Source organism: Oculina patagonica, chromosome 10 (assembly GCF_052425735.1).
Source record: "Oculina patagonica isolate OP01 chromosome 10, crgOcupat, whole genome shotgun sequence".
Classification (NCBI taxonomy): Eukaryota; Metazoa; Cnidaria; class Anthozoa; order Scleractinia; family Oculinidae; genus Oculina; species Oculina patagonica.
Window position 1 is genome coordinate 10113528 of NC_135767.1, and position 24735 is coordinate 10138262.

The 24735-nt window shown below is 37.1% G+C and overlaps 1 protein-coding gene across 3 annotated transcripts; it reads left to right on the forward strand.

Moving 5' to 3' along the window:
- The first annotated feature begins 679 nt into the window (after positions 1-679).
- LOC144627990 (uncharacterized) lies at positions 680-14152 on the forward strand. 3 transcript variants are annotated; one of them, XM_078486022.1, is made up of 17 exons: positions 680-792; positions 981-1179; positions 3401-3537; positions 3790-4068; positions 4930-5045; positions 5665-5750; positions 6761-7028; positions 7963-8157; positions 9495-9786; positions 10276-10473; positions 10954-11025; positions 11679-11735; positions 12301-12341; positions 12517-12556; positions 13102-13161; positions 13547-13603; positions 13970-14152. In XM_078486022.1, exons 2-17 carry the CDS (start codon positions 1055-1057, stop codon positions 13999-14001), a joined length of 2055 nt encoding a protein of 684 aa, XP_078342148.1. In that variant the 5' UTR covers positions 680-792; positions 981-1054; the 3' UTR covers positions 14002-14152. The 3 variants fall into 3 exon arrangements, with proteins under 3 accessions (XP_078342148.1, XP_078342150.1, XP_078342149.1); XM_078486023.1 differs by having other exon boundaries at positions 699-792; positions 985-1179; XM_078486024.1 differs by lacking the exons at positions 10954-11025; positions 11679-11735 and having other exon boundaries at positions 692-1179.
- The last annotated feature ends 10583 nt before the right edge of the window (positions 14153-24735 follow it).

Consider the following 24735-nt stretch of genomic DNA (forward strand, 5'->3'; position numbering starts at 1 on the left):
AAAGTGGTGAGTGGTATTGTCATTAGTAAACTTAATAGCATTTTAATTAACTTTGGAGGGCATGGTTTATCCATTTTTTTCATTTACGCTCGGACCGCTATTGTATCAGTCCAATTTCCAACTAGTAGAAATCTTTTACTTGCGTTGTCAGTATTTTTCTTCGATACATGACCTTCACGGAGTGTACTTTGTGCCATGGACTGATTTAGCCAAATTTTATAATAGTCATAAAAAAATGACTACTAACTTCGTTGTAATAACCTCTTTAAACATTGAATTGACATCTCAATGACACAGCAATCACAAAAGTAGGTACGGATGGCCAAAAGTGTCTTAGATTGAAATGGATTGCCATACGGGTTTTTGAAATACTGTATTGTTGGGCTGAACAGTTTACAATGGTTGTCACGGCGTTTGCTGGAAACTTACTTTCTGTACTTTAAATTATAACGCCCGGCTGACATAATTATTGGTTGCAGTAAAGCTTTGGTTTTGTGATTTAGATCCATAGATTTAATTTCCTTGTAAATAATAATTTTCATAGGAAGTTTTCGGCTGAAAGCGCCAGAAGTTCGATAAAACATCGCAGTCATCTCTGACAACCACGTGCGCAGGCTCTGCCTGACTGGGGGAAGGTCTGGGGACGAGATTACTGGTAGATACGGGGGGGAGCGGGGGGTGAAAATGAAGGGCTATCAGCCAGCTGAAAATAGACAAGGAAGGGGCGTTTCAAAGAAATTTTTCAAGGCTGCAGTCGTCTTGTGACTCTGTTTTGAATGAGATCAACCAGAGGTGGTTGCCGTTTTCTTTCATGTGCATCGAGTCCATAAAAATAACAGTTAATGCCCGTTAATGCAAGAGGGGAAGTCTTCGTTTAAAACTCAAGTCCACTCAAGATGCTTGAACTTAAGCTTAAGTTTAATAATTAAAATTAAGCTTAATGGTTATTCTGTTTTGTCAATTTCTCTTTTTCTTTGTAGGCAGTGCGCTTTGACATTGGGCCAACTTTGCGATTCAAGGAGCCTCTTGGGCATTCTTCAGAGCCATTGCCAGGATGCGTTATGGTACAGGGTGCCGAGGGACGCACCACATTACGCTGATCTGGGCGCCTACATGTTTACGCAAACCGACGACTATAGGAATGCTGGCAATGTACGGCTCAGGAATGTGGCGACTACTGTATGTACAAATATTATATAAGCTTAGTTTTTTAATGCTCAAGAACTATGCTTAAAATTGTGGCTAGTAGAAAATACGTTTTGGCTAGTGAAATTAAAGCTGTCACTAGCCACTTGGCTAGTTAGCCAAAAAGTTAGTCTCGAGCCCTGATTTACGTTTAAAATCCAGATGAAACTGAACGGTCTGCAAATCATTTAGAATAATAATAATAAATAATAATAATGTTCTTTATATTGGCTTATTAAAAAAAATGCTGTTCTTAATTCTATTAAGGCCTTAATTTGAACCTAAAATTAAAAATCTTAAGTAATCCAGTTAAGATGTTTATCTTGTCTGGCTTATTGGGATGACATTACTTGATGTGGCTGTGTGGCTGAAAACAGTTATGGGAGAGCAAATAACATGGGTGTGTGAGAAAAAATGGGATGGAACGAAGGAGAGCAAAGGAAGGAGAGACTGTAAGAATTTCTTTAACAGGGTTCGATTTGTTTTCGGAGTCACAAACTGTTTTTGGAGTCCAAATTTTCTTATTTTAATATTAAGCAAAGAAGCCGTGCTTAATAAACATGTTTGACAAGTAACATTTGCTTATTAAACCAAAAACACGCTATTTTTTACTTAATTGCTTTTACTTTTTAACAAGTCACAAGAACATAAGGGCCATGGCGTCTTTAGCACAGAAATAATTTATGCACGTCTGTAGATTCTTGTTGTCTTTCCCTTTAAAATTTAAAATGCCATCAGTGATTTGACCTGCTAAAAGTGATATGACTTGCATTTTCTTTGTTATGTATGAGCTTACAAACAATAATTATTGTCCTGCCTGGTATTGAACAGTGTCCAGCACTCCGTTATAAAGTCTCGCTTGCAAACAGATCAAAACGAAAAGTTATCAACTAAAACTGTTTTAAAGTACGCTCCTGTTTTCTCGAATAGTCCTGGAACTCGCTTTCCAAGCCGCATATGAATGTGCAGATTTCATATGCTTAATGGCGGTTCACCTCAAAAATGATAGTGATCGAGTAAGTCCTATCAGCAAATTGCAGAATTGGCCAATTGTCAACAAGTCTTGATTCCTCGACTGAGTTGAAGAAGGCATTATTTCTCCAATGTAACCAGTTTCCGTAACAAAATATTAAAAAATTTGTTTTGTTTGTATAGCCTCTACTCTATCAGGAGTAGAAACTAAAGGTGCATTTCTTTGGGAAAAATCCAAATCCAGATTCTTGATCCAAAAACGGATTTTGTGTTTCTTTACCTATATCCGAAAATGGATTAATCTTGGATCAATGATCTGAAGAATCCACACTTCGAGTGGATACATCAGATCATATCTGAATCCGGATATTTAGGATTCATGATCCATGCGTTTCTTTGGGAAAGGTTTCGAAAAAAGTACCTTGGCCCAGCGGTCTTTGCTGTGAAAATACAGGTTCGCTCTTTTTAAACACTGCCATACGGAAAGTTTTAGGCGGTTATTTCGATCAAATAAAAAAAATATTTCATGATTAGAGGAAACGGTAGCTTCAGATAGGTATGTAGTATCATTTTAGATGGGATACAGGTTTTCTAGAACAGCCATTTTGTGCCTACGGAAGTTGTATCTTTTTAAAATTGTCACGACGAGTGAAATTTGCACTGATCATTTGGCAATCATTCTTCGCTCTCAGATGCTTTCTTGCCACATAATTTGTGCTTAACGCTAAAGAAGATCTACTTCGACGTGTGGTTTTTGTAAAAGATTTTGTATGCTTAAATTAATTTAGCTAGAATACATTCGACGAAAAATAAATTTGTGCTGATATTTTATGTTCTACAGGTGCGAAATGTGTTTACGGGGTTGTCATGGCAAAAAATCCCTTTACGGATTCTTCGTTTCTTTAGGAGCAAAGTATCCGTGTGATCTGAGATCAAAGATCCAATTTTGGATTTTCCCAAAGAAACGGACCCTAAGAGAAAGATTCAAACGTTGTGCCATTTCTCCATCAAGGCAAGCTTCATGCACGCACCAAATATGAAACACTCAACTCAAATTTTAAGGCCAAAAAATTTTGTCCATTTGGCTGACCAGAAGGGGGGTATCTTGGATAGCTCCCCTACCCCTACACAAGGTGGTTCCTTGTCAAATACACTTGTTATGACCATTTCTCTAAGCTATGTAAACTGCATGTATTTTTCAAGATCAGCTTTATGTCTTACCATAATCAATTTTATTCCTTAGTATCCTGCATGGCAAAATTGTGGCACTTTTGTTGTGTCCAGTGAGCTTCAAATCAATGCCAAAACCAGGACGTGTCTGGACATTGATGACAGATATGTGTTATATGAAAAGTCTTGGGGGAAAAAAAAAGGGCAAGGGTAGGTATTTTTAAATTCAAGCAGTGTAGTCTAGATCGGTTAACTAGCCCCTTAAGCTTGTGCAGTTATACCTGTCTGTTACAAGATTCTTTTTAACATTTGCTTGTTACCCGGTAATACCCGTTAACTATCACATATCTTGAGTTATGTTACATGTTCAACTCCGTGATACTCCATTTAGACTAGGCAATTCCCATTTATTTTATTTTATTTATTTTTACCTGTCATCCTTCTTTTATTTTACTTTGTTAGGAGCATCCTCAGATGAAACAGTGCTGTATTTTGACATTAAGGAACCATTTAATGTGAATGGATTTCGTGATTTGTTGTTGGCTATGAAAGACCTTCTCAACAATAATTATCCAGCCGCCTGTTTGAGCCTTGGTGGAACAGTGATGTCTCTCGGTTACCAGAGGATCATCAAGGCAGGTGGGTCGTGCCCCACAATACTCCTCACTGGGGATACGGAAATGTCCAAGACAACTGTTCTCAAGGCCTGTATTTCGATCACAGGAAATTCAGATCTCAAAGGTTAGTTTTCCTCCATTGGAGTGTGTAGATAAAAACATTGAACCAATTTAGTGCACCTACCATATTAATAATCTTTTTGAAAAAGGGTACCATATTTATTCAATTAAAGGCTTCCCTCTAATTATGCTGTATTTAAACGCAGTACTTAATATTAATAGACGCCACAAAAAGCAAATGCAGTAACTGTCAAGCTTGAGCAAGCCTAAAATAAATATTTTCCTTGATGGAAACAATGTTTTAAGATATTGAAAATGACTTTTGAGACAACATGTTCTTGTTTTTTAAAGTTCAAATGTTCTGTTATCATGCTGTTGTTTGCATTTGTTTGAATTGTAAATAAATGCCGCCCTCTAATAAACGCTGCACTGGAATCGTAAAAAAATTAATAAACGCCACGGCGTTTATCGGAATAAATACGGTAACTGATTTGTACTTCCTAATCCCTTTAAACGACCCTCATGGAAGGAACTTTTAAAGTTTTTATTTGAGTTCCCTCCCACCACTATTCGCCGATAGAAAACAGGCACGCGCATGTAGCTCTTTAAGTGATAAATTTTCTAGATTTTTGTTTTCAAAGTCCACATTATTGTAGGTTTTGGACTGCAATCCTTTAGAGTTCTACTAAAACAATTAGATGACTCGCTCTTGTTTTCTATGAGCGAGAAAACTCGGGCTTGTAGCCTAATATTTCTAATTAGCACAAGATTGTGAACCAATCAAATTGCTCGAAATACCATAGACACATCTACTTAGTGTGGAACTTTAATACTAGTTGTCAATATTGTAAAACTGATGCATGTCTACTAATCTGCTAAACAATATCCAATAATGTATTCATTTCGTTTTTTTTACTTCCCGTAGACTTTACTGCTAAAAAGGCCTTGCAAAGGTCAAAGCTATGTGACATGCCATTCGCTTGGGACGACCCAACATCAAAGGATGACGTGAAATTTATTGTTCAAGCTCTCTTTAATCAGGTACACTTTGCACTCTTAAGCTGCATTCACATTAGGCCAAAATGAAACCTGTTTCGTTGTGAAAAGTGTTCATGATTGAAACATGGTTAGTCTGATCATGATTGAAACTACTTCATGAAGTAGTTTCAATACGGTGAGGATGCGAGTGTCCAAAAGCTTCAAATTTGGGCTTTCTATATGTACTCATTTATGATGTCGTTTTCTTTCTACAATACCGCTCAAATGTAAGTTGACAGTCATGACTTGATCCTTAAGACTACATCCTCGCATCTTGAATTTTAATGCGGTACAGTTTTATGAAAGTTGGCAAAATTTGCACATGACAAAACTGTCTTAACTCTTTGGGGCACTTTTGTTTTGCGGTCACCCAGACATTCTTTCTTTGTTTCTTATCTGCCATGATGTTTAAGCAAGTGAAGGAAACTGCTAGCAAGCAAGTGCACCTTGATTAAATTATTTTTCCCTTGATCTATTGTTATTATTATTATTGTTTTTATAATTATGAACATGCTACATGTAGCATGTTTAAGGGCTCATAGATCATGAAAGATTCATGTTGAGCTTTCTGAACTTTATACATAGCAAGTATCATTTATAATGATATATTTTAAATTTGTAGGCTGGCAAAGACACTGTACAATCTTCTGGGCACCCCAGGAGCCCCCCGATTATAAGTGCGAATTTTGCTTGTTCAAGTGACAAGAGGTGTGTTGAAATTCTATCATAAAAAAGATGTTTGTCTGCAAAAAGCCATTTAATTAATGTTAGCTTTTAGTATACTGGTGCTTTAAAGCCACTTTCTCTTAAGCATGCAATAGAGCTTTTAACAAAGTTTTCACAATGAGAAATATTTCTGATCAAAACCGCTGACTGGTTAGCTCGGTTGGTGGAGTGCCGGACTACTGTGCGGGAGGTCTCGGGTTCGACTCCCAGACCGGACCAACACTAAGGGTCTTTAATAACTGAGGAAAATGTGCTGCCTTTGTAATGATATCTGCAAATGGTTAGACATTCTAGTCTCTATGGTCTCGTCTCCTGTATCTTCAGTCTACAGCAGGGAACGTTAAAGAACCCACACACTATTCGCAAAGAGTAAGGCACAAAGCTCCCGGTGTTATGGTCTGGCCTTTGTGTTGTAGTAAATAACAGTATGTGTAAAGCGTATTTGAACATATACTATGGAGGAGCTGACATGATGATAAACCACGAGATGCTCCCATGGAATTATGACAGCGACAATGATTGGGAATGATTATGATGATCCATTATCCTGAAAATACTTCACACCATGTTCCCTTATTCCTGCCTAGAATAAAAGAAAAATAAGTCTTAGCTACTACAACTTGTTCAACATTTTCTGGGTTAGCATGCCCCCAGCCCCCCCCCCCCCTCCCCCCCCCATTTATTTGTCTCCTTCAAGGTCACACTCTTAGCCAACAAAATTCAATCGAGAGTATGAATAGATAATATTTTGAAAACATAATTACGATCACACATTATTTTATGTTGTGCACTCTGTTAGTTATTAGTGGCTATGGATAAATTCGGAAATTTGGACAGCAACATGCAAACCTTGTGAAATAATTGGGACGTGAAAATTTTGAAATTCAGCTTTGTATGATTTTCGTAGAGAATGACTGATTTCTGCCCACCAGTGCTAAGAAATAATGAATTCCTTGTTAATTTAATACTTTCTTTCTTGATTATTTTTGCAGGACTTTTTCTCGTCAGGCAATAATTAAATTTGAAAGGCCTGACCCTCAATTGTCTAGTGAACAAATGGCATTAAAAAAGGCTGCCCTAGATGTGGCTGCCAAAAAGGCCAGCAACAGTTTTCTAGAAGCACTTTGTTTGGTGGAAAACTATCTGGATGAGTCTTCGTTGGAGGACAGAAGAGCGATATCCGCAAGGATGGATGGATTATTTCCGGGGAGAATCAGGAGCCCGGAAATATATTCCAATGTTATGTGGTTTACCACTGAAGTAAGTATATGATTTAAAAATATTATTGATGTACCATAGGCAAACCCAAACTAATACTAGGAGTCACTGCACTACAAGACTTTCCTAGATTTGCACTTGCTCTGTCAAGAAGTAAAACTTGGAATCTAGTCCCTCAAACACTTGTCTCTAAATTTAATAGTGCCATAAAGTAATTTGATTCAGAACACGCACCACCAATTATTGGTACTTAACCTAACAGTTTGAATAAAGCAAACAAATAACCATTTTTCTGTGACAAATGCATCAAAATAACTTTAACTATTAATATTGATGAAAAAAGGATGGCGACATAAATAATAATTGAATACAACATTTTATATACTAGTTATGCAACGCTTTCAAGTGGTATACTATGGAATATCCCACGAGTCACTTGTATTTTCTCGGTATATACACGAGCCTTTAGGCGAGTGTGTATACGAAGAAAATACAAGTGACAAGTGGGATATTCCATAGTATACCACGAGAAAGTGTTGTGTAACTATTTAATACCATGCCATAGAAAATACGCTCACTAAATTTCATCGAGAATAAGATCGCAGCGCACGATGGGAAGGTTGGGTTGAATACCGTCGAATATACAATGGCTTTCCTGTATTCTGATTGGCTGTATTTTCTATGGCATGGTATAAATAAGGATATATAATACAGTGGAACCCTGATTTAATGAACCTCGATATAACGAACAATATTATTTGCCCTTAGAAAAATATAGGAGAAAGAACTGTACCTCAATATACATGTAACGAAACCTCGTTACAGCGAACAAATTTAGCCAGTCCCTTTGGCCTTCGCTATATCGAGGTTCCACTGTACTGTTTCATTGTTCTAAGAATATATTAGATAAAGCCTTCTTACAGTAATTTATTTCTCAAAGAAAATTCTAAGTTAAATCTTTTTTCCCATGATACAGGTTATGAAATTGTCAGATATGGAAGGGGATGTGCCACTGGTTTGGGAGTACCTGGAAAGAAAAGTGGCCCCTTTCATATCTGACCTTTTCTCTGGAGTGCGGGACTCTAGTTCTCTCGCATCGGCACCAGAAGGAATTCCTCTATCCGTCTGGGACATCCTAAATGATTTCAAACACCCACTTTCTAAGAAGCAGGTAACTACTTTATTTAACAAATAAAGAAGCCTAGGCCATTTTTTATACTGTCATAAAACATGACAGGCATTTGAGAACACGAGGGAAAATGTAGAAAACATGAGCCGCAGGTGAGTTTTTCTACAATTCTTGTGTGTTCTCAAAATTATGCCCGGAGTGTTTTATGACAGTATAAAACATTGGTTAGGCTTCTTTCTTTGCTTTATGTAATGTTTAATAAATGAGCAGCAGTGTTTTATCAAGTTTAAAACACGAGGCCGAGTGTTTTAGACTTGATAAAACACAAATTGTGAAATTATTTATTGAACAGCTTAAAAATCTTTTGATGTAGATCAACTCATTCTTGCACTAATATTTAAATTTGGGGTTATTTTGCCCTAGAAAATTGGACGTAAAGTTAAGCCATGTCTTTATCAGATATAAAGACACTCATTAAACATTAATTTCTTTTGTATTTTCTTTATGAATAATTAATGAATTTTTTAAGATATAGATTTTAGACACCGCGATTGAAAAGTATAATAAAAAATATGTACAAGAGCGAGTAAGCGAAGATGAAAAGCAGAAAATTGTTTACGGGAAGACCAGAAAACTGACACAATTTTATTCAGTGTTCGACGTAAAATAAGGCTAAGCATTTCAGGTAAGTTTGTTACCTTTTAATCTTGATCTTGTCTTTTTGAACTTCAATAAACTTCACAGACTCTGTAAACTTGAAAAGGCGTATAATTTTCCAGAAAAGCTAGTGATTTGGATCTTCCCGTAAACCTTAATTGTTGTTACAATCAAGTTCCAGCATGAATAGACCATTTAAGAGGAGATTGTTGTAGAAAATATTCTAAAGGAAACTCTCTCGCTCACTTTCCTTGCGAGTTTCATTCAACTCAAGCAGTGAACACCGCGTCACAATTTTCCCGCCTCACTTCGTTTAAATCAAAATGAAATAATAAACAATTATTCCATTCCCCTTGTTGGATACGAGTGGTTATAGCCAACGAACAGTCAACAACGCCCATAGCACTCGAGGAAAGCTGACGAAAAACAATAAAACATGATTTTTCTTTGTTTTATAATCTCAGGGCTGATAAAACATAGCCAATCAGAACACACATAGACTCCTATATACCGTTATATTATAATTTAAATTACATTTTTTTGTTTGTGAAGAATTTAACAAACTTATCACTGTACAAACTAATTGTTCATTATGGACTAATGTTGCACTTCTGGATAAAATCTTATCAAGAGCCCATTACAGTTTATAGGATTAGCTGCCAAGGTATGTGACTATTAGGGAAGTGAAATTTGACTTTTGCTTTCCTCTTGTCTTGTTTCAGGCTGCCACAGCCTTTAGATTAACCAACACCGGTGGCAGGAATTGTCTGGCCATTGCCTATGATGTGGCAGTGGCCTTCCTTAACAGGAAGATCGAAGGACAATTTCTACTACATGAGCTGAGAAATCTACCTAGGGCAACAAAAGGACGGCTCTATTTTTTAAGTCCAGACTCGGACACAGATTACATCAAATTGAATAGTGGAAAAGTTGTGTATGGGAAAGGTATTACCCGGCAGTGTATCTCCATTCCTCTTAGCGATGTGCCAGGCAATCTGCTGTGTGCAGTCCAAGGTAATTGTGCATTAATTGTACCGTAAAAATACAGATCCTGTGTTTACTTTGTTGAAATTGGCATGCATAAAGTGTAAATTAAAATAAAAAAAAGTGAAAACGTACATATTTTTGTTTTTATTGAATTGAATTTTATGTTCCAAGAAAAATTAATTCTAGTTTGTGTGATTTTGGATTTTACCGTATTAATTAAGAAAATGTATTCAAACTTCCAAACTAATTAATGGTCACACATTCTTGCAACATTTTACAACATTTTACAACATGCAGATAGAATTAATTATTTTTTTCTTCTTCTACCCACAGAAGTAATCGAGCATGTTTTTTGAGACACTGCTTACATTTTACCTCAATTGCAATCAGTACATAGGAAGTTGACTTGACTCTCTTTTCATGGTATTTTGAAAAGACTTTAAAACAGAAACATTTCTCAAAATCATATTGCATTGGATTTAACTATCCTTTTGTAAACATTTGAATTCCTTCCAGTTCAAGAGAAACCCACCACAACTGCCTCAGCAGAAGTCCATGATCCAGCAAGAGAAGAGAGCCCTGACGCAGCTGCAGCCTCTGGGGAAAACACTGATTTAGCAAGAGAAGAGAGCCCTGACGCAGCTGCAGCCTCTGGGGAAAACACTGATTTAGCAAGAAAAGAGATTGTGACCATTGACGATGTGAATCCAAATGGTATTTGTAAAAATATTGAAACTCAATATGCCTGAAAGTAAATTTGAACTGAATGCTACTGAATCATTTTTTTTCTTGAATTTCATGGGCTAAGAAACATGTATCTATTGGTAGTTCACTTTCTGCGAATTGGATTTTACCTTTATTAAAAAAATTAAACTGGGAATGATGGTCTCACATTCTTGAAACAATTTAAAAACTTCAGAAAGAATTGGACTAACTTACCAACTATAATAACTACCTGGTAACAATGATCTAAATCGAATATTTTTTTGAAAAAGTATATATATTTGTCCATTAATAATTGCTCTTCTTTTACCCGGAAAAGGGTCGTGCATGTTACATTTTACCTAGGTTACAATCAGTATATAGGAAATTAACTTGACTCTCTTTTAAGGTGTTTTAAAAAGAACTTGTAGCAGAGTCATTTCTCAAAATCATATTGCACTGGATTTGACTATCTTTTTTGAAATGTTTCAGCTGTGGCCTCTGGAAAAAGCCCTGGCTCATCAAGCGTAACGATTATAGACGTTGACGATGTGAATCCAAATGGTATTTAAATAAAAATATTGAAACTCAGTATACCTGAAAGTAAATTTAAATGATAATATCATAGGTGACAAATTACTCCTTAATTTTGGCGCGAAATTTCAACATCAATTTATAATTTCACATGTGAAATTATGAAATTGCCATGGCAACATAGTTAGCGGCAAGATGGCGTCCAGAATAAAAGACGTTTTGAGGCTTAAACTTTGTACATTTTTGCTTGAATTTTATCTTAGTTAAATTATTTCCTAATTTCACTCGTCACCATTTGATTACCCATACAAATAGCAGCATGTACTTTTATTTTACTTTAATTAAATGCTACTTAACTTCTTTTTCCAAAAATAATGATCCAAGATCAATTGATCTAAGGGTAGTTTACTTTGTGCAATTTGGTTTTTACCTCATTAGGAAAACATCATTGACAGCTACACATTCCTAAACTATTTTATACCATTTTCAGAAAGAAATCATGGATTAAGAAAGTTATAAATTAAACTACTGGTAGTAATGATCCTAATAAAAAGTTCTTTTTTAAGAGTACAAATTGATGCAAGTATGGCCATTACTTTTGAAGAGTGGTCATGCAGGTTTTTTTACAGGGGGCCCAGACATCTATCTTGGTTAATGTTTAACAATTTTCTGTTATTTTTTAGATGTTCTGATGACAGCGGAACTTACAGACACCGACCTTCTTGCAGCTGCAGATGAAGGTGAATTATGTTTACTCATTAGATTAAACAATCATAAGGATATAAAAAATTTTATTGGGTATAAACAAGGTGTTGTTGCTCCTTTAAGAGCATGGGTACCCCTCATTTTTAATTAAAAATTAAAGTTCTTGTAACATGATCAATCAATAAGCTAAATTTGGCAAAAATCTCAGTGTAGGTTCCGTTTCAGTGGAATAACCTTAAGTATATGTCTGTCTCAAAACATTTATCCTTTCCAAGGTAATACAACTCATGACACATAGTTTGACAGATAAGCTCTTAGATTTTAAAACTGCGTTGATCACGGAACCATCCTAGAGCATCCTTATGAAAGGATATATTTATTATGCCACCCCCCCCCCCCACTAGTTCCATCTACAATTACCTGTAATTATTTTGGTTATATACTTACATACCCCTTCATGTGGTGGAGTCAGTTCATTGATTGCTTAAAAGTTTGAGACTCTCCCAACACTCAATCACTCTTAGAGTCAGCTACGTGATCAGAATAAAATAATGGTTGATTTAAAGTAAAATTAAGTATTGCTTTATTTTCATTTATTAGACCCTTATGCGGGGATGGATGAAGAAGACATTGAGAAAATGGTAATTTTAGTTTGTAATTCAGTTATTCATACTGGTAAAATTTGATCACGCACCAGGCACTGTTAAGGAGTCTTGCCTTTTGAATTTCAAATCTTTGCATGTTGCAATATACTGGTTCAGGAATGAAGTTCATTTATCTGTTAGATTTTAATTGTTTTTATTTCTGTCTTTTCAGGAGCTGGATATGGAGTTTTATAAACGATCGGCAGCCTTGGGTAAAACTTGTGCTTTATATTGAAAATGCACTGTGCATTTTTTTTTAATTCATGGATTTCAGTTAGAATTTTGAATTAGAATATGAGTTAGAGTGAAAAGTTGTTTGTTACACGCATGAACACTTTTCCACATTAATTAGGCATGAATATTCATTACAAATATTATTGAATTAGATTTTCATGACTTCACCCCATGATTAAATAAAAGGATCTAGTTCTGATAATTCTAATTTTTAATTCGATGGTTCGTGCTAAAAAGTTGTTCGCCCAGGAATGAAACAAATTTGCATAAAGATCGAGAACAATGCAATTGCATTGGTCAAAAGAGGCAGATCATTCCATTTCTGATTCAGCAAATAAAAGCAGAAAGTCGTTTATTTATATAAATGTTGAAAAACTGGGAAATGTTGAATAGTAATAAATCCATATGTAGTAGTAAGGTGTTATTCGATGTTTTTTTAATATTACCAATAATAATTATTGTTTTTTAGTACTTTTTACTTTATATACATTTGTTTCATCGAGAAATGCTGTTTTTTTTATAGAAGCCAAAGAAGCCAGAGGTGACGTGGACCATGAACCTGCCAAAAAAAAGAGGAAAAAAGGTAACTTATATGTCTACATGCATGTTTTTCAGTTTTTGGAACAGGTATAAGATAATTTAAAAAAAGAAACTGCCAGTTCGCAAACACCAATTCCTAAAAACGTCAATTCCTTATACTGCCCACCAGATTCAACCCTAAATACCGGTAAGAACCTTCTTTTCATTAAATATTGTCGATTAAGTACTTACATATCATTAGCAATAAGCTGAATACAGTGCCTGTCCATTTGAAGGGATCATGTTATTCACAATCCAAGATTTAAACACAAAATTTCACGATCCAATAAGTGATGATGTAAACACAAAACAGATAACTACCCAAAATGCATAAAGTACCAGCAATAAAGCTATACTCCTATGTTGAATTTTAATGATTTTTGTTGCAGGAGGCAAGAAGAAAGGCCAAAACCTTATTGATGACATCCATCCAGGAATATTAGAAGGTGAGAAGTGGTTGTTTTTAGTATTTTTTCGCTGGTTATAGAGAGATAAATAAGTACGGAAATGAGGTCAAAAGGTAAACCTAAAGTTTGTTCGGTTTATTGTTGGCAGCTCCAGTGCTCCAACTTTTCTTAACCACCGGCAATCTTTAACGGCAGAAAATTGAATTGCATCAATTTGACTCTGATCACTTAAAGACAGAAGTATGGCCTTATTTTCAGTTGATCTGGAGATAATTTTCGTATTCAAAGAAGAATGTTAATATGTCTGCGTTAAAAATTAAGGGTTTGGGAAACAGTAGTTTCCAGTCTCTTCTTATTTTTGTCCCCAAAACATTTTTTTAATCCCTTAATGTGTTCACTTCACAGGAAAAAGAACAAGAGCAGTGAACAAGAAGTAGATAACAAGATACCTTGTTCAGACTCTACTTTTGCACCTTTCATGGTTTTAACTTCTTTGTATTGTGAAATTTCGCTTGTTATTTGCCTTTTCGTTATTGTGAAATTTCGCTTGTTATTTGCCTTTTCGTTAATTTTTTTAACTTAGTAATGATGATGGAGAAAATTTTGTTCAACTACAAGTAATTACTGAATTTTGTAAAAGTTAAAACAAGATTCGATTTGTTTCCAGTGTCGCGTAGCTTTTCTTTAATTTAGTGCAGGACTATTACTGTCAAGTGTTCACTACTTTCAATTTTAAACGTTTCGAAGATTGTTTAGCTTAAAATCTAAAATAGCGTTTTCCATTTTCAAATATCAATTTCAATTCCGATGTGTATTTAAGCTTAAATATCTCTAAAACATAGATATTTGGAAAAATTAAAGGAAGTTTTCTTTTAATACTGAGTACTTGTAATTATTTATAAAACGGCTTTGAAAGAAAATATGCGAAACTCATCATAGTAACACTTAAACAAGTTTCTACGTTTTGGCATCGTATCGATAGACGGTTTGTCGCACAAAATATCCTGCAAGCCTTGCTGTTTTACAAGCGCAAATTATATAAAATCAGGTTAGTTTTCTACAAACAAAGTCAGTGACCCTACGTTAACTTGTTTAGGCGCCTTCCCACTGCGCATAAAATGCATGGGTTTGATCTGGCGCTATCTCACCCTCGCGAACTATTTCCCGCCTTAATGACATGGGCATTCGCTGTATGCGCGCTCGCCCAGTCCTTTATTCCCCTTATTTTTTTCAGTTTTTCTCACACAAATGGTCTCCCTTTGGAGTAAGTTTCCATATTAACCGTCCAAGCACCAACCGCTCACTCGAAACCCCGCCTTATCATTGGGGGCTACTCTGTCGGTGCCTCGTTCCTTTTCTTTCCCAGAAAAAGTCCGTTCGTTGCATAGCGTAATAGACAAAAGAGAGGTTAAGCATGACGCTCAAGGCAAACGGCGAAAATGAAACTTTTGCAGTCTCGGGCCATGTTTTGCACGCATGGCACCCCATTTTCGCAACTTATAATGCAACCTTTGCAAGTTGCAGAATATGTTGAACTGTGTACTTTAAACAACTGCGTGTAATACATCTAGCGCAACCTGCAATGAAATTGTGTTGGAATCAGTCAATCAGAGCGCGTTTAAGGAAGTGTTCACCGCTAAAATTTAAATCATTCAGCGGGCGCGTTACAAATTGCGAACCAAGTTTGCACACATGTGACATCTGCGACTTGCAATGTTTTTTTCTCTCCCTCGATGTCTTGCAAATTGAAGAAAAAAATGCTATGCGTGCGTTATGGAGCTACAATCAATTTGAAATGACAAATCATAGCGCGCTTAATTCCTTGGAAATTCTATAGAGAATAATATATGGTTTTGCGGAGAAATGAAATTTATCTTCGAGTGTTTAACTCGATATCTCACGAGTGAGCGAAAAGAACGAGTTGGATACCTATTGGAACACTGAAGGTAAAGTTCATATCTTCAAGTAATCATGTATAATTTTGTTTATTTTATAAACCCATTAATACCGAGGTTTTTATCGATTTTCCGAAGATTTCCGACCATTTTCCGAAGATTTTCAAAATGTTGTCATGTCCTATTGATAAAAGGTCAGACGAGCGTTTTCGACCACTTACCGAACCTTTCCGAAAGTTTACGAAGATTGCCGAAGGTAATCGAAGATTGCTGATGGAGAAACGTGCATGGCCCATCAACCATTGAAACATGGCAAACTGGTCAGCACATGATTGGTGATATTAAACACACGTAAACAATTACCGTAGCTCTACACAAGTTGAGATACTGTTTTTCTCGGTGGTCGAAATCTAAAAAAACACCTCACTTTTATTATAAAGCTCCAAAAAGGACGAAATATAATGCACGCGGCCTACGTCACGAGTTTGAGCGCACGTAATTTTTTAACCGTAAAGAAAGACATGAAAAATTTTCTCCTCGTGCATTCTTCATTGATATAAACACTTGGGAATTTTGAAGAATACTGTCGAAGTGCTAGTGTTCTAAAAAATGTGTTTGTCTGTCGACAAACGGCAAACCAAATACTTCTCACCCCCTGCACCAGCCTTCCCTCCTCTTCCTCACTCTCTTATGACCTCCCCCCCCACCGAACGCACTCCCCTACTAACAATTATTGTAAAGCAAGTTATCCAAAGTGTATAATTTATACAATTTAGTGACAATTTTCTTATGTCAAATATGGCTATAACCATTACTCAGTCATTTGTTTATCAAAATACTCCATGTACAATTATTACCCAAAAGTGTGACAACAACTTACGAACTTTTGTGTGGCGATAGCGGTAAAGTTACTTCTATATCACAGAGGAAAATAAAACGTAATAGCATTCAAAAATACAATCAACTATAAATAGTCTAAAGAGTCTGAGGCTCACTGGAAAATACCATTTAGTTCGGGATTTTAAACATAAACTTTCGCTATAAACAATAGGCCATTTCCGATATATTAAAATTCTAACTTGGCCCCGAGGCTTGGGGGAATAAAACAAAAGATATCACGCCGAGGTTCAGGAATAAATAAATCATTTCTTTTGTTTTATTGCCCCAAGCCTCGCATTCAAGTTAAAATATTAATATATCGGAATTGGCCTATTACTGTGCGAGATGGGTAATCGAGTCCTTTTTCTCGAAACAAAACGACAACGATAAGACACTAGAACTTTTTTCAAAACAACCGGTAATCCGAAATCCATCTACCATTGAAGGAGAATTGTACAAATTGCCTTGCAGGACTGGTTAGTCAATAAAATGGAAAGAGAGAGAAATCCTCGATCACAACCCACATTAGATTGTTTAAAGGAACACTACCTACAATCCGAGACATAATTCCCGACTTTGAACAGAACAGTAAAGTGACATTTCCAAAAGCGGTGTTGCAAAGTGTATCGAATTTCTGCACTTTTGTATGTCCCAAACATTACGGTGTGAGATTTAAGCGCACTATAACAGTGTCCATTCTTAATTATTAAGGTTTGAAATTCCATAAAACAGGTTCTCTAATGCAGCTTGCCTCTTGTGCTCAAAATCCAGCTTTCCTTGAATTTGTTTAACTGTCTTCTCGTTTGCTGTTATGTTCAAATTGTTGGCGCACTGGCTGTTTATGACAAAATTAAATAAAGTTGCAATGTTTTTGGATGTTGCCAGCATGCTTGCTGCATAAAGGAACGACTCAACAGTGTCCAACAGGCAAGTTTCTTCCGTCGTCCATTGTCCGGATTGGACTTCGATCCCACTATTTTTTAAAAACGTTGTCGTGCGTGTCCGCTTCAAAGATGGTGGACTAGATGTCATCCTTCTTCTTCTGGGGGTGAAAGACCTTGTATCAGGGCGAGCTTCTCTTTTTCCGTATTCATTTGCACATTCATAACAAGCACAGAGACTGGTACAAGGCTGACCGTTCTTATAGCAGCCACATTTAGTCTGCCTCTGATTGGCCCCATTAGTGCAAATTTTTTTACCAGAGCTTTTTAGTACGGATATTGGCTGGGATTCGCCACAACGGCATGAGATTTTCTCAGGTTTATTCTCTCGGTTATCACAATTGAGGCACCTGCATTTGGCTTGGCACTTCCTTTTGTTTAAAACACAAGGACAACGGGACTTTGCTTTGTTTGGTACACAAAACCGCTGACTCCTTGATTTTGCTTTCCGTCCACAAGTACAAACAGCTGGAGAAGTTTCATCCGATTCTTCTAAATTTAGTTCAAGTGGATCTAAACAACAAAAAGAAAAAAACTATATCAAAACTAGCTCATTTGCAAATGTTAATTGTTAGTTAAAATTAAACCCCTTGCGATCAAATAGATGTACGCTCAAAAGGTGTAAGACCAGATATTGTGCCTGTGAAGATCATACACTCGAAAAAATAGCGGACAAAAGTCCCAACCCAAACCACAGAACTAAAACAAAGATGTACGTTTACTAGGAACACCTAAAAAATCAACAATTTATTCCAGAACAAGGGAGCACCGCTGTTGAACAAACTACAATATCACCACACAAACACGCTGGTCAAAAACATCGCCAGGACACAAGCAATTTTTCAACCCTTGCGCATCTTATGTGCGTATCGCCGTGATATAAATACGGCGTGTCTCACGAGTAAGTAAGTATGCTAGAAGAGAACGCGTTACGTCGCCGGTGGCGATAAAATACTGATACCTGTGTGCACACCAACGCGTCCTCTACTACATCGTGTTAATGTCTATAGCAAACAGGCATGCATTTGTGACTATGTGGTCTTTTTATCAAAGGTTATTACGACGCTCACGCTCTTGTCGGTTGCTCTAAATCAGGCAATTGAACACTTAATGAAAAGGAGAACCTCGAAACGACTGGAGTTAAACAATCTTATGCGAACATTTTTAACGAAACATTTTGATTTACCACTTGCGATGAGAAGAATGACTGGCAGGAGCGCTCTTTACGCCCTTCGTACCGGATATCAGTCTTCCTTTTCGAGTTTGCTGATCGCGAGTTTCACCTAAATTGTCCACAGCACGGCTTGATAGTCAATTAAAACAAAATGTCTGTAAACGATGCATAGCTTTATTTTTGTAATATTCAACGATGTATTCCGAAAATAGTAGTTCTACTCTAAAGTTTTCGTATTGTAATACAAATAACAATTGTTATCTCTATGTAACCCTTACCTGAAGCTAGGCTTTCTGTGGCATCATAATGTCCAGCTCCATAGTAGTGGAACGCAAGGTAGATTGGCTCGTTCGTCAGGGAATGATCACCTTTAAATGAAAGTGTAGGAATTGTGTGGTTGGAAGTTATCAACAGGATTGGAATCTGTAAAATGTTACAGCATACTCGTAGCACGACATCCCCAATTTCCCGATCGAAGATCCCCTTTGTGCGAAACTCGCGCGCTTTCATCACTACTTCTTCTAAGGACCCTTCAATGAAGCTTGATGTATTGTACTCGTCCGACAGCACTGCTTCGACGAAAAGCTGTCTCAATTTGTAGGTGTCCTCTTCTTCATTTATGAATAGACCTAACGATTTTAGATGAGTTAATATCTGGCCTTGGTCATCGCGTGCTCGTTTGGTGACCTGCCTCACGATAGATCTGAAAGCACAGTCCCCATCTGCTCTCACTTTATCCAGTTGCAAGTTAAACTTTGCCAAATGTCGCTGTAATGTCTGGTCATTGGAATTAACTGTTGGGTCTTCGGTGTCAATAGTATCCTCGACATTAAGAAGTTTTGTCATTTTGTTGAGATGTAGGATGTCAAGAGCGTTAAATGAACGATCACAACTCTTTTTGCCAACACTTTCTATCATCTCTTGTAAATTGAGCATTTCTGAAATTATAGCAGCAGCAACAGGTTCTTTGCAAAGATCTTCTACGCTTTCGGCCATTAGGATGACAGGATCCGGACACTGACTTGCATTCACTTTCGCGCCAATGGACGACTGCGTGGAATCTGTTTCCAACAACGCCGATATTTCTTTAGGGGATGGTACATTTTTGGTCATTGCTGATGAACAACCATTGTCATTACTGATGTCAACTGGGGCCACGGGCGTGACTCTTGTACTGCACGTGTGTTTTTCCTCAGAAATTTTTCTATTATGGTGATAAAATAAAATTGTCAATAGTGCAATGGCCAATTCCACGGAAATTCGAGTTGCCCCTGTAATAAGAGATCTGTTCAAAAGGCGGTGAAGACCTTCATTTCGCTCCGTGCCACACCCGGGAGGAATGTCAGATAAACAGCCTTTCTGTATATGCTGACGCAGATTAGTGACCTCGGTAAATGTTGCATTTGTGAGTGGACTCTGTGGGATGTTGCTCCAGCGATCCATGAACGAGTTCAAATTCCTTTCAATCTTTTCCTTTGAAGGAGTGTTTTTCAAACGCGTTTGTCCTTGGTCACTGTCATCTCTGAATATTTGAACAAAATCCTTGGTGACATCATGATATAATGCATTATTGCGCGAAAATGTTTTCGTAATTCTTTGACAAGCATGGAACAGGTCCAATTTAACGGCTACATTGGGAAAAACTTTATTGTATTTATTACGGACACGGCAACAGTCATCGACGCACACCAGCTCTACTGTAGTTCCCTTTAGCGAATTTCTTTCCTGTAGCTCAACAAGAATGTCTTCAATCTCACTAAACGTTGTAGACTTTGTCAACCTCCAGGCAACAACTTCCCCCAGCTCGTTTAAGCAAATAAACAACTGCTGAAACTGTGTCACAAATGCGTTGTCCGTTTCCCTGACCAAGCCAATATTGCGACTGATCTTGAACGTGTGGTCGCAAGACAAGGAAGAAACCGATAAACTGTTCATCTCATTGACATAAATCGCCCTATTCTGTTCGAAATTGTGAAGAAAGATTCTCATGATCTGATCATTGCTTGGAAAGGAATAGAGAATATTGCTGTGGAAATATGAATAGTCGAACGTATTAGCAAAAACGTCACAAGTACTCGAGTAGAGCCGTCTTCTTCGGAGATATTCACGGTAATTTAATGACGCCAAACCCTCGCTTATTTTCAAAAAATTAACACCCTTTACAATCTCAGTGTCAATAAAGTGAATCACTGTCTTGGTAACGCTGCATCGTTGGAAAACTACGACAGGAAAATATTCTTGAATGTAACTGGGCAGGGTATTATGAACATCTGGCGTGGTTGCCCTCATCACGTGACGTCGTCTGCCATTAGGACAGAGGTATATTCTCTGGATAAGAATGACGTTCCCCATTATGTCATAAACTAGTCGAGCCATTTCGCCACCTCCCTTTCCAGACACATCACTTGTCCAGCTGTCGGGTAGCAGTTCCCGTCCATGCACCGGACACCTCATAACAATTTTAAATTGCTCTTGGGGGCTCCAAAGTATCAACTTTGGCAGGAAATAATCTTCTTTTGGCGAGTTAGGAGGCGGTAAGGGAGGGTGGATGATAGGGCAGTGCTTGAAACGTTGAGAATCTTTTTCAAATTCTTTGATAATGTCATCAACATACTTCTGTGCGTTTCCATTCGACAAGGTGATCGCAAACAAGGTACGAGTCAAAGTAAGGAGAGTGATGATGAAGATAACACCAGCTACAAGATGAACCTTGGGACCTAAAATTCGCAGGATAAAAAAAGAAATATATGGAATTGTCCAGAAGTATCTTGGTAAGCCTGCCTATAACAGCACTGAACTCTTAACCAAACAAGACTTGGACAAAGAGAAAAACACAAAGATCGGCAGCAAATACAAGTGACAGACTTAACATGGTGTTGTTGAAAGTGGCCTAATCAAAAGCAGAAAAATGCAAGGAGGCAAGCCATCAGAAAGGAATGGCACAACTCCTCATGACACAATAATATCTTAATTATCTACTTAATTTTTATTATCGTGTTTCCTTTAATTGTGTAGCTTATTACTCCAAGACCATTAAAATTTTTATGAAATGCGCAAGAAATAAATTATTACAACAAAATTGAATGTCGAAAAGAATGTGCTTTCCAATATATACCAAGGATTTTGAGACACGTCCGGCTGCAACGCAAGGTAATATTTCGCGACGCTTGAATTTCGCGATTTTGTGACAATTTTGTCATTATTTAAAACAATTTAGTTTCTCGTTTTTGGTAAGACACAATTGACATTTCCTTGCCAATATTATTTAATATCTAAAGGAACAGTTGCGTCAAAATTTAATAAAACGCAAGGGCTGGACAAATATCTTGACAACATAGCAGTTCTCAACAAAGTCCACGAACAGGTCATGCTTGAACGTGAATTACTGCTCTTGTCAATTCCCCCCCAAAATTGCTTTCTACAGTCGTACTAACTAATTCTTTCTTGATTATTGACACAGTGAGTCTTTTTGCGTTATGGTATGTTTGCGACACTAAGGGCCTGTTTATATATATATGGAGGAGAGTTGTCCCTGGTAGAAGGGTTACCCTCCATACCGAGGCAACCCGGGCAAGAGGGCTTTTCATACGTTTCTTTATCAATTATCCTGCGAAATCGAGCGGAATTTCGCCTGATACTTAGCCGACGAGGCCGTAGGCCGAGTTGGCTAAAATCAGACGATATTCCGCAAGATTGAGCAGGATAATTGTTTTATTATTCAACAAATTGTGAACGAAACACATTTTGCAGATAGCAAAACTGTATTTATGCAGCGCTTTACAAGAGATCGGACGAATCTTCGCAACCTACGTATATCGCAAGATATTTGTTATGTACGGATGGCAGATAACGTTAACATTTTGACAATATATGGGCAGCGCGACAATTGCGAACCGCTCGGGAGCCTACCAGGGAGCATGCTAGTCCAGTCTCTGAACTCTCTCTTCCACGCGCCCTTTATGGGTTCAGCCCCTATAAAAGGCGCGCGGAAGAGAGAGTTTAGGGACTGGACTAGGAGCATGCACGCGCGCTACAATCGGCCAAAACAAAAAACATGATAAATTGGTTTCAGATTTTCTGTTTTTATAAAAGGTCATCGTATTAGATGTTTTTTTAAAAAAACTCTCGCTAGTCTTTTGAACTGAGGGGGCCAAGTTTTGGCACGGTCAACAGAGACAACTTTCTAATACATGTATAAACGTTTGGCAAAAGATAACTCGTAATCAATAAAAGATAACTTGTGAGGGGAACTCCCCCTACCAGGGACAACTCTCCTCTATATTAGTGTCTATATAAAAAGGCCCTTATTGTATGCGTCACTTAAACTTTCCAATTTTTCGAAATCGCAAAATTGGCGAAAATAACATGTCGCGAAAATTTTGAGCGATAAGATGTTAAGATTGGTTCATTCACCTTTACAAGGCAAACTATGGCGCCAAAGTATCACCAAGCGTGAATTAAAGATGGTGGATACTGGCGAAGTTTTATCTCCTGTTTATGGACCAAGACGAAATCAAGTACAGATCTCGATATAAAGTTCTTCCCGACAATGAATATTTTATGTCCAGGCAAAAGTTACAGTAAAATGTATGGAGCGGAACCCAGATACAACGATCTTCGATATAACGATATTCCCGATATAACGATGAGAATTTAGGGGACCAAACGTAAAATCCTCTCGATGTTATCAGTACTCAGTCACAATCAGTTAGCAAGACATTGAATTTAATCCAATAACATAACAGTAATCGAGTAATCTAAAACGTTTCTGACAACAGTTTTGTAAGATTATATACAAAAGTGATACTGTAATCTAAGCCTCTTTGTCAAAGAAAAAAGTATATGTTTAGGTTTGGCCCGATATAAAGATATTTTCGGTTATTTTACGGTCATGTCGTAATATCGGGAGTTTCGATATAACGACCCCTCGATATAACGATATTATTTTACTGCATATCGTTATATCGGGGTTCACTTTAAATCTAATGAATTGTTTTGCGAAAGTTAGGCATGCGATAGAATATTCATCAAGAGTTACTATTGTTTCCTCTTTGACCGGACTTGAGGGAAACCCATGGTTTCTCTTCTGCTGCAAATTAAATTGTTTACAGAAACTGCTAAAAATTTTATTGCACCAAGTTGTATCAATTTGCCATCGAGTCTCGAATGGGTTCGAAACTCCAAAGCGATCGCGTAATTAAAAAGCTTTTGCTGATTTTATACTCTCGTAGCACGCAGCGATTTCATGCCGATACTATTCCGACGCTTTACTCACGATTTCGCAGAAGTCTTAACAGAGGACTACACTTCATGCAACAAGCGACAAACAAGCGAATAAAACGAACATGTAAATTTGATGTGTGTCGATGTGTGAGCACTTCACGCCTTTAAATTGCATATACTTGATATTTAACTGACTAGTCCTCAGAAGCTCTCTAACTGCTAGACCGCTACACGTCTACATGAAAACATGTAATTATGTGTGTGAAATGTGTGTGAAATGCTCGCACAACAAACTCCAAATACTTTTTGCTTTGAGTGGAAACTTTTTCCATATTTATAAAACTTAATGAGAAAAAATGCATGCTTCATTAACAAGCTTCATTCGCCACTTCATTTACATGTGTCGGAGGTATAACATAATAGGCATTCTTGTTATTCAATGAGATGCAAACAAGTGGCAGGGCATTCCGCAATCTAGCCAAACGGATAGTACCAGGTAATACAAATTCGAAAACAAAAAGCGAGGATGAGATCGCCGTGAAAAGAAATCAAGAGGAACTTCCAACATGACACATTCTGAGCGCGAAGTGGAGCCGGACTATTCTTGAAAAGTATAATATAATAGCTCAAAATCAGGCTACATTCGTTTTGTATAGCGCAAGGAGACGTCCACGTGCAGACTTGTAACATCGTTTCTATAAAAAACAATAAACTAAAAAATTAAACTTACTTAACATGTTCATACTCAAGACTCATTGAAGAGCAGCCACAGGTTTTGCCAGTAAGATCAGTTTCTACAAGAAAGAAAACGACAAAACAAGATTACTATCAATTATAAAACCTGTGTTACAGTGAGCAAAACAAATCGATGCAAGTAAGCCACAAAATCCTCAGTCAGAGAGTTTTTCTGATGTACTCAATAAACCTACTTTGTGTCCTTAAGATGACGAGATATGATTTAGACGATAGCTCACTCTCTATGAAGACTTCAACTTGTTACATTCCTCAAAAAAGCGGAGGAAACGACCAATGCAAACAGATTTACTCGTGTATAAAAAA

Bases quoted from the DNA above. Each gene is read 5' to 3' on its own strand.
- LOC144627990 (XM_078486022.1), top strand. From the start codon at position 1,055: ATGCGTTATGGTACAGGGTGCCGAGGGACGCACCACATTACGCTGATC. The intron at 8,158-9,494 runs GTAACTACTTTA...GTCTTGTTTCAG, and splicing joins ACCCACTTTCTAAGAAGCAG to GCTGCCACAGCCTTTAGATT. The intron at 9,787-10,275 runs GTAATTGTGCAT...AATTCCTTCCAG, and splicing joins TCTGCTGTGTGCAGTCCAAG to TTCAAGAGAAACCCACCACA.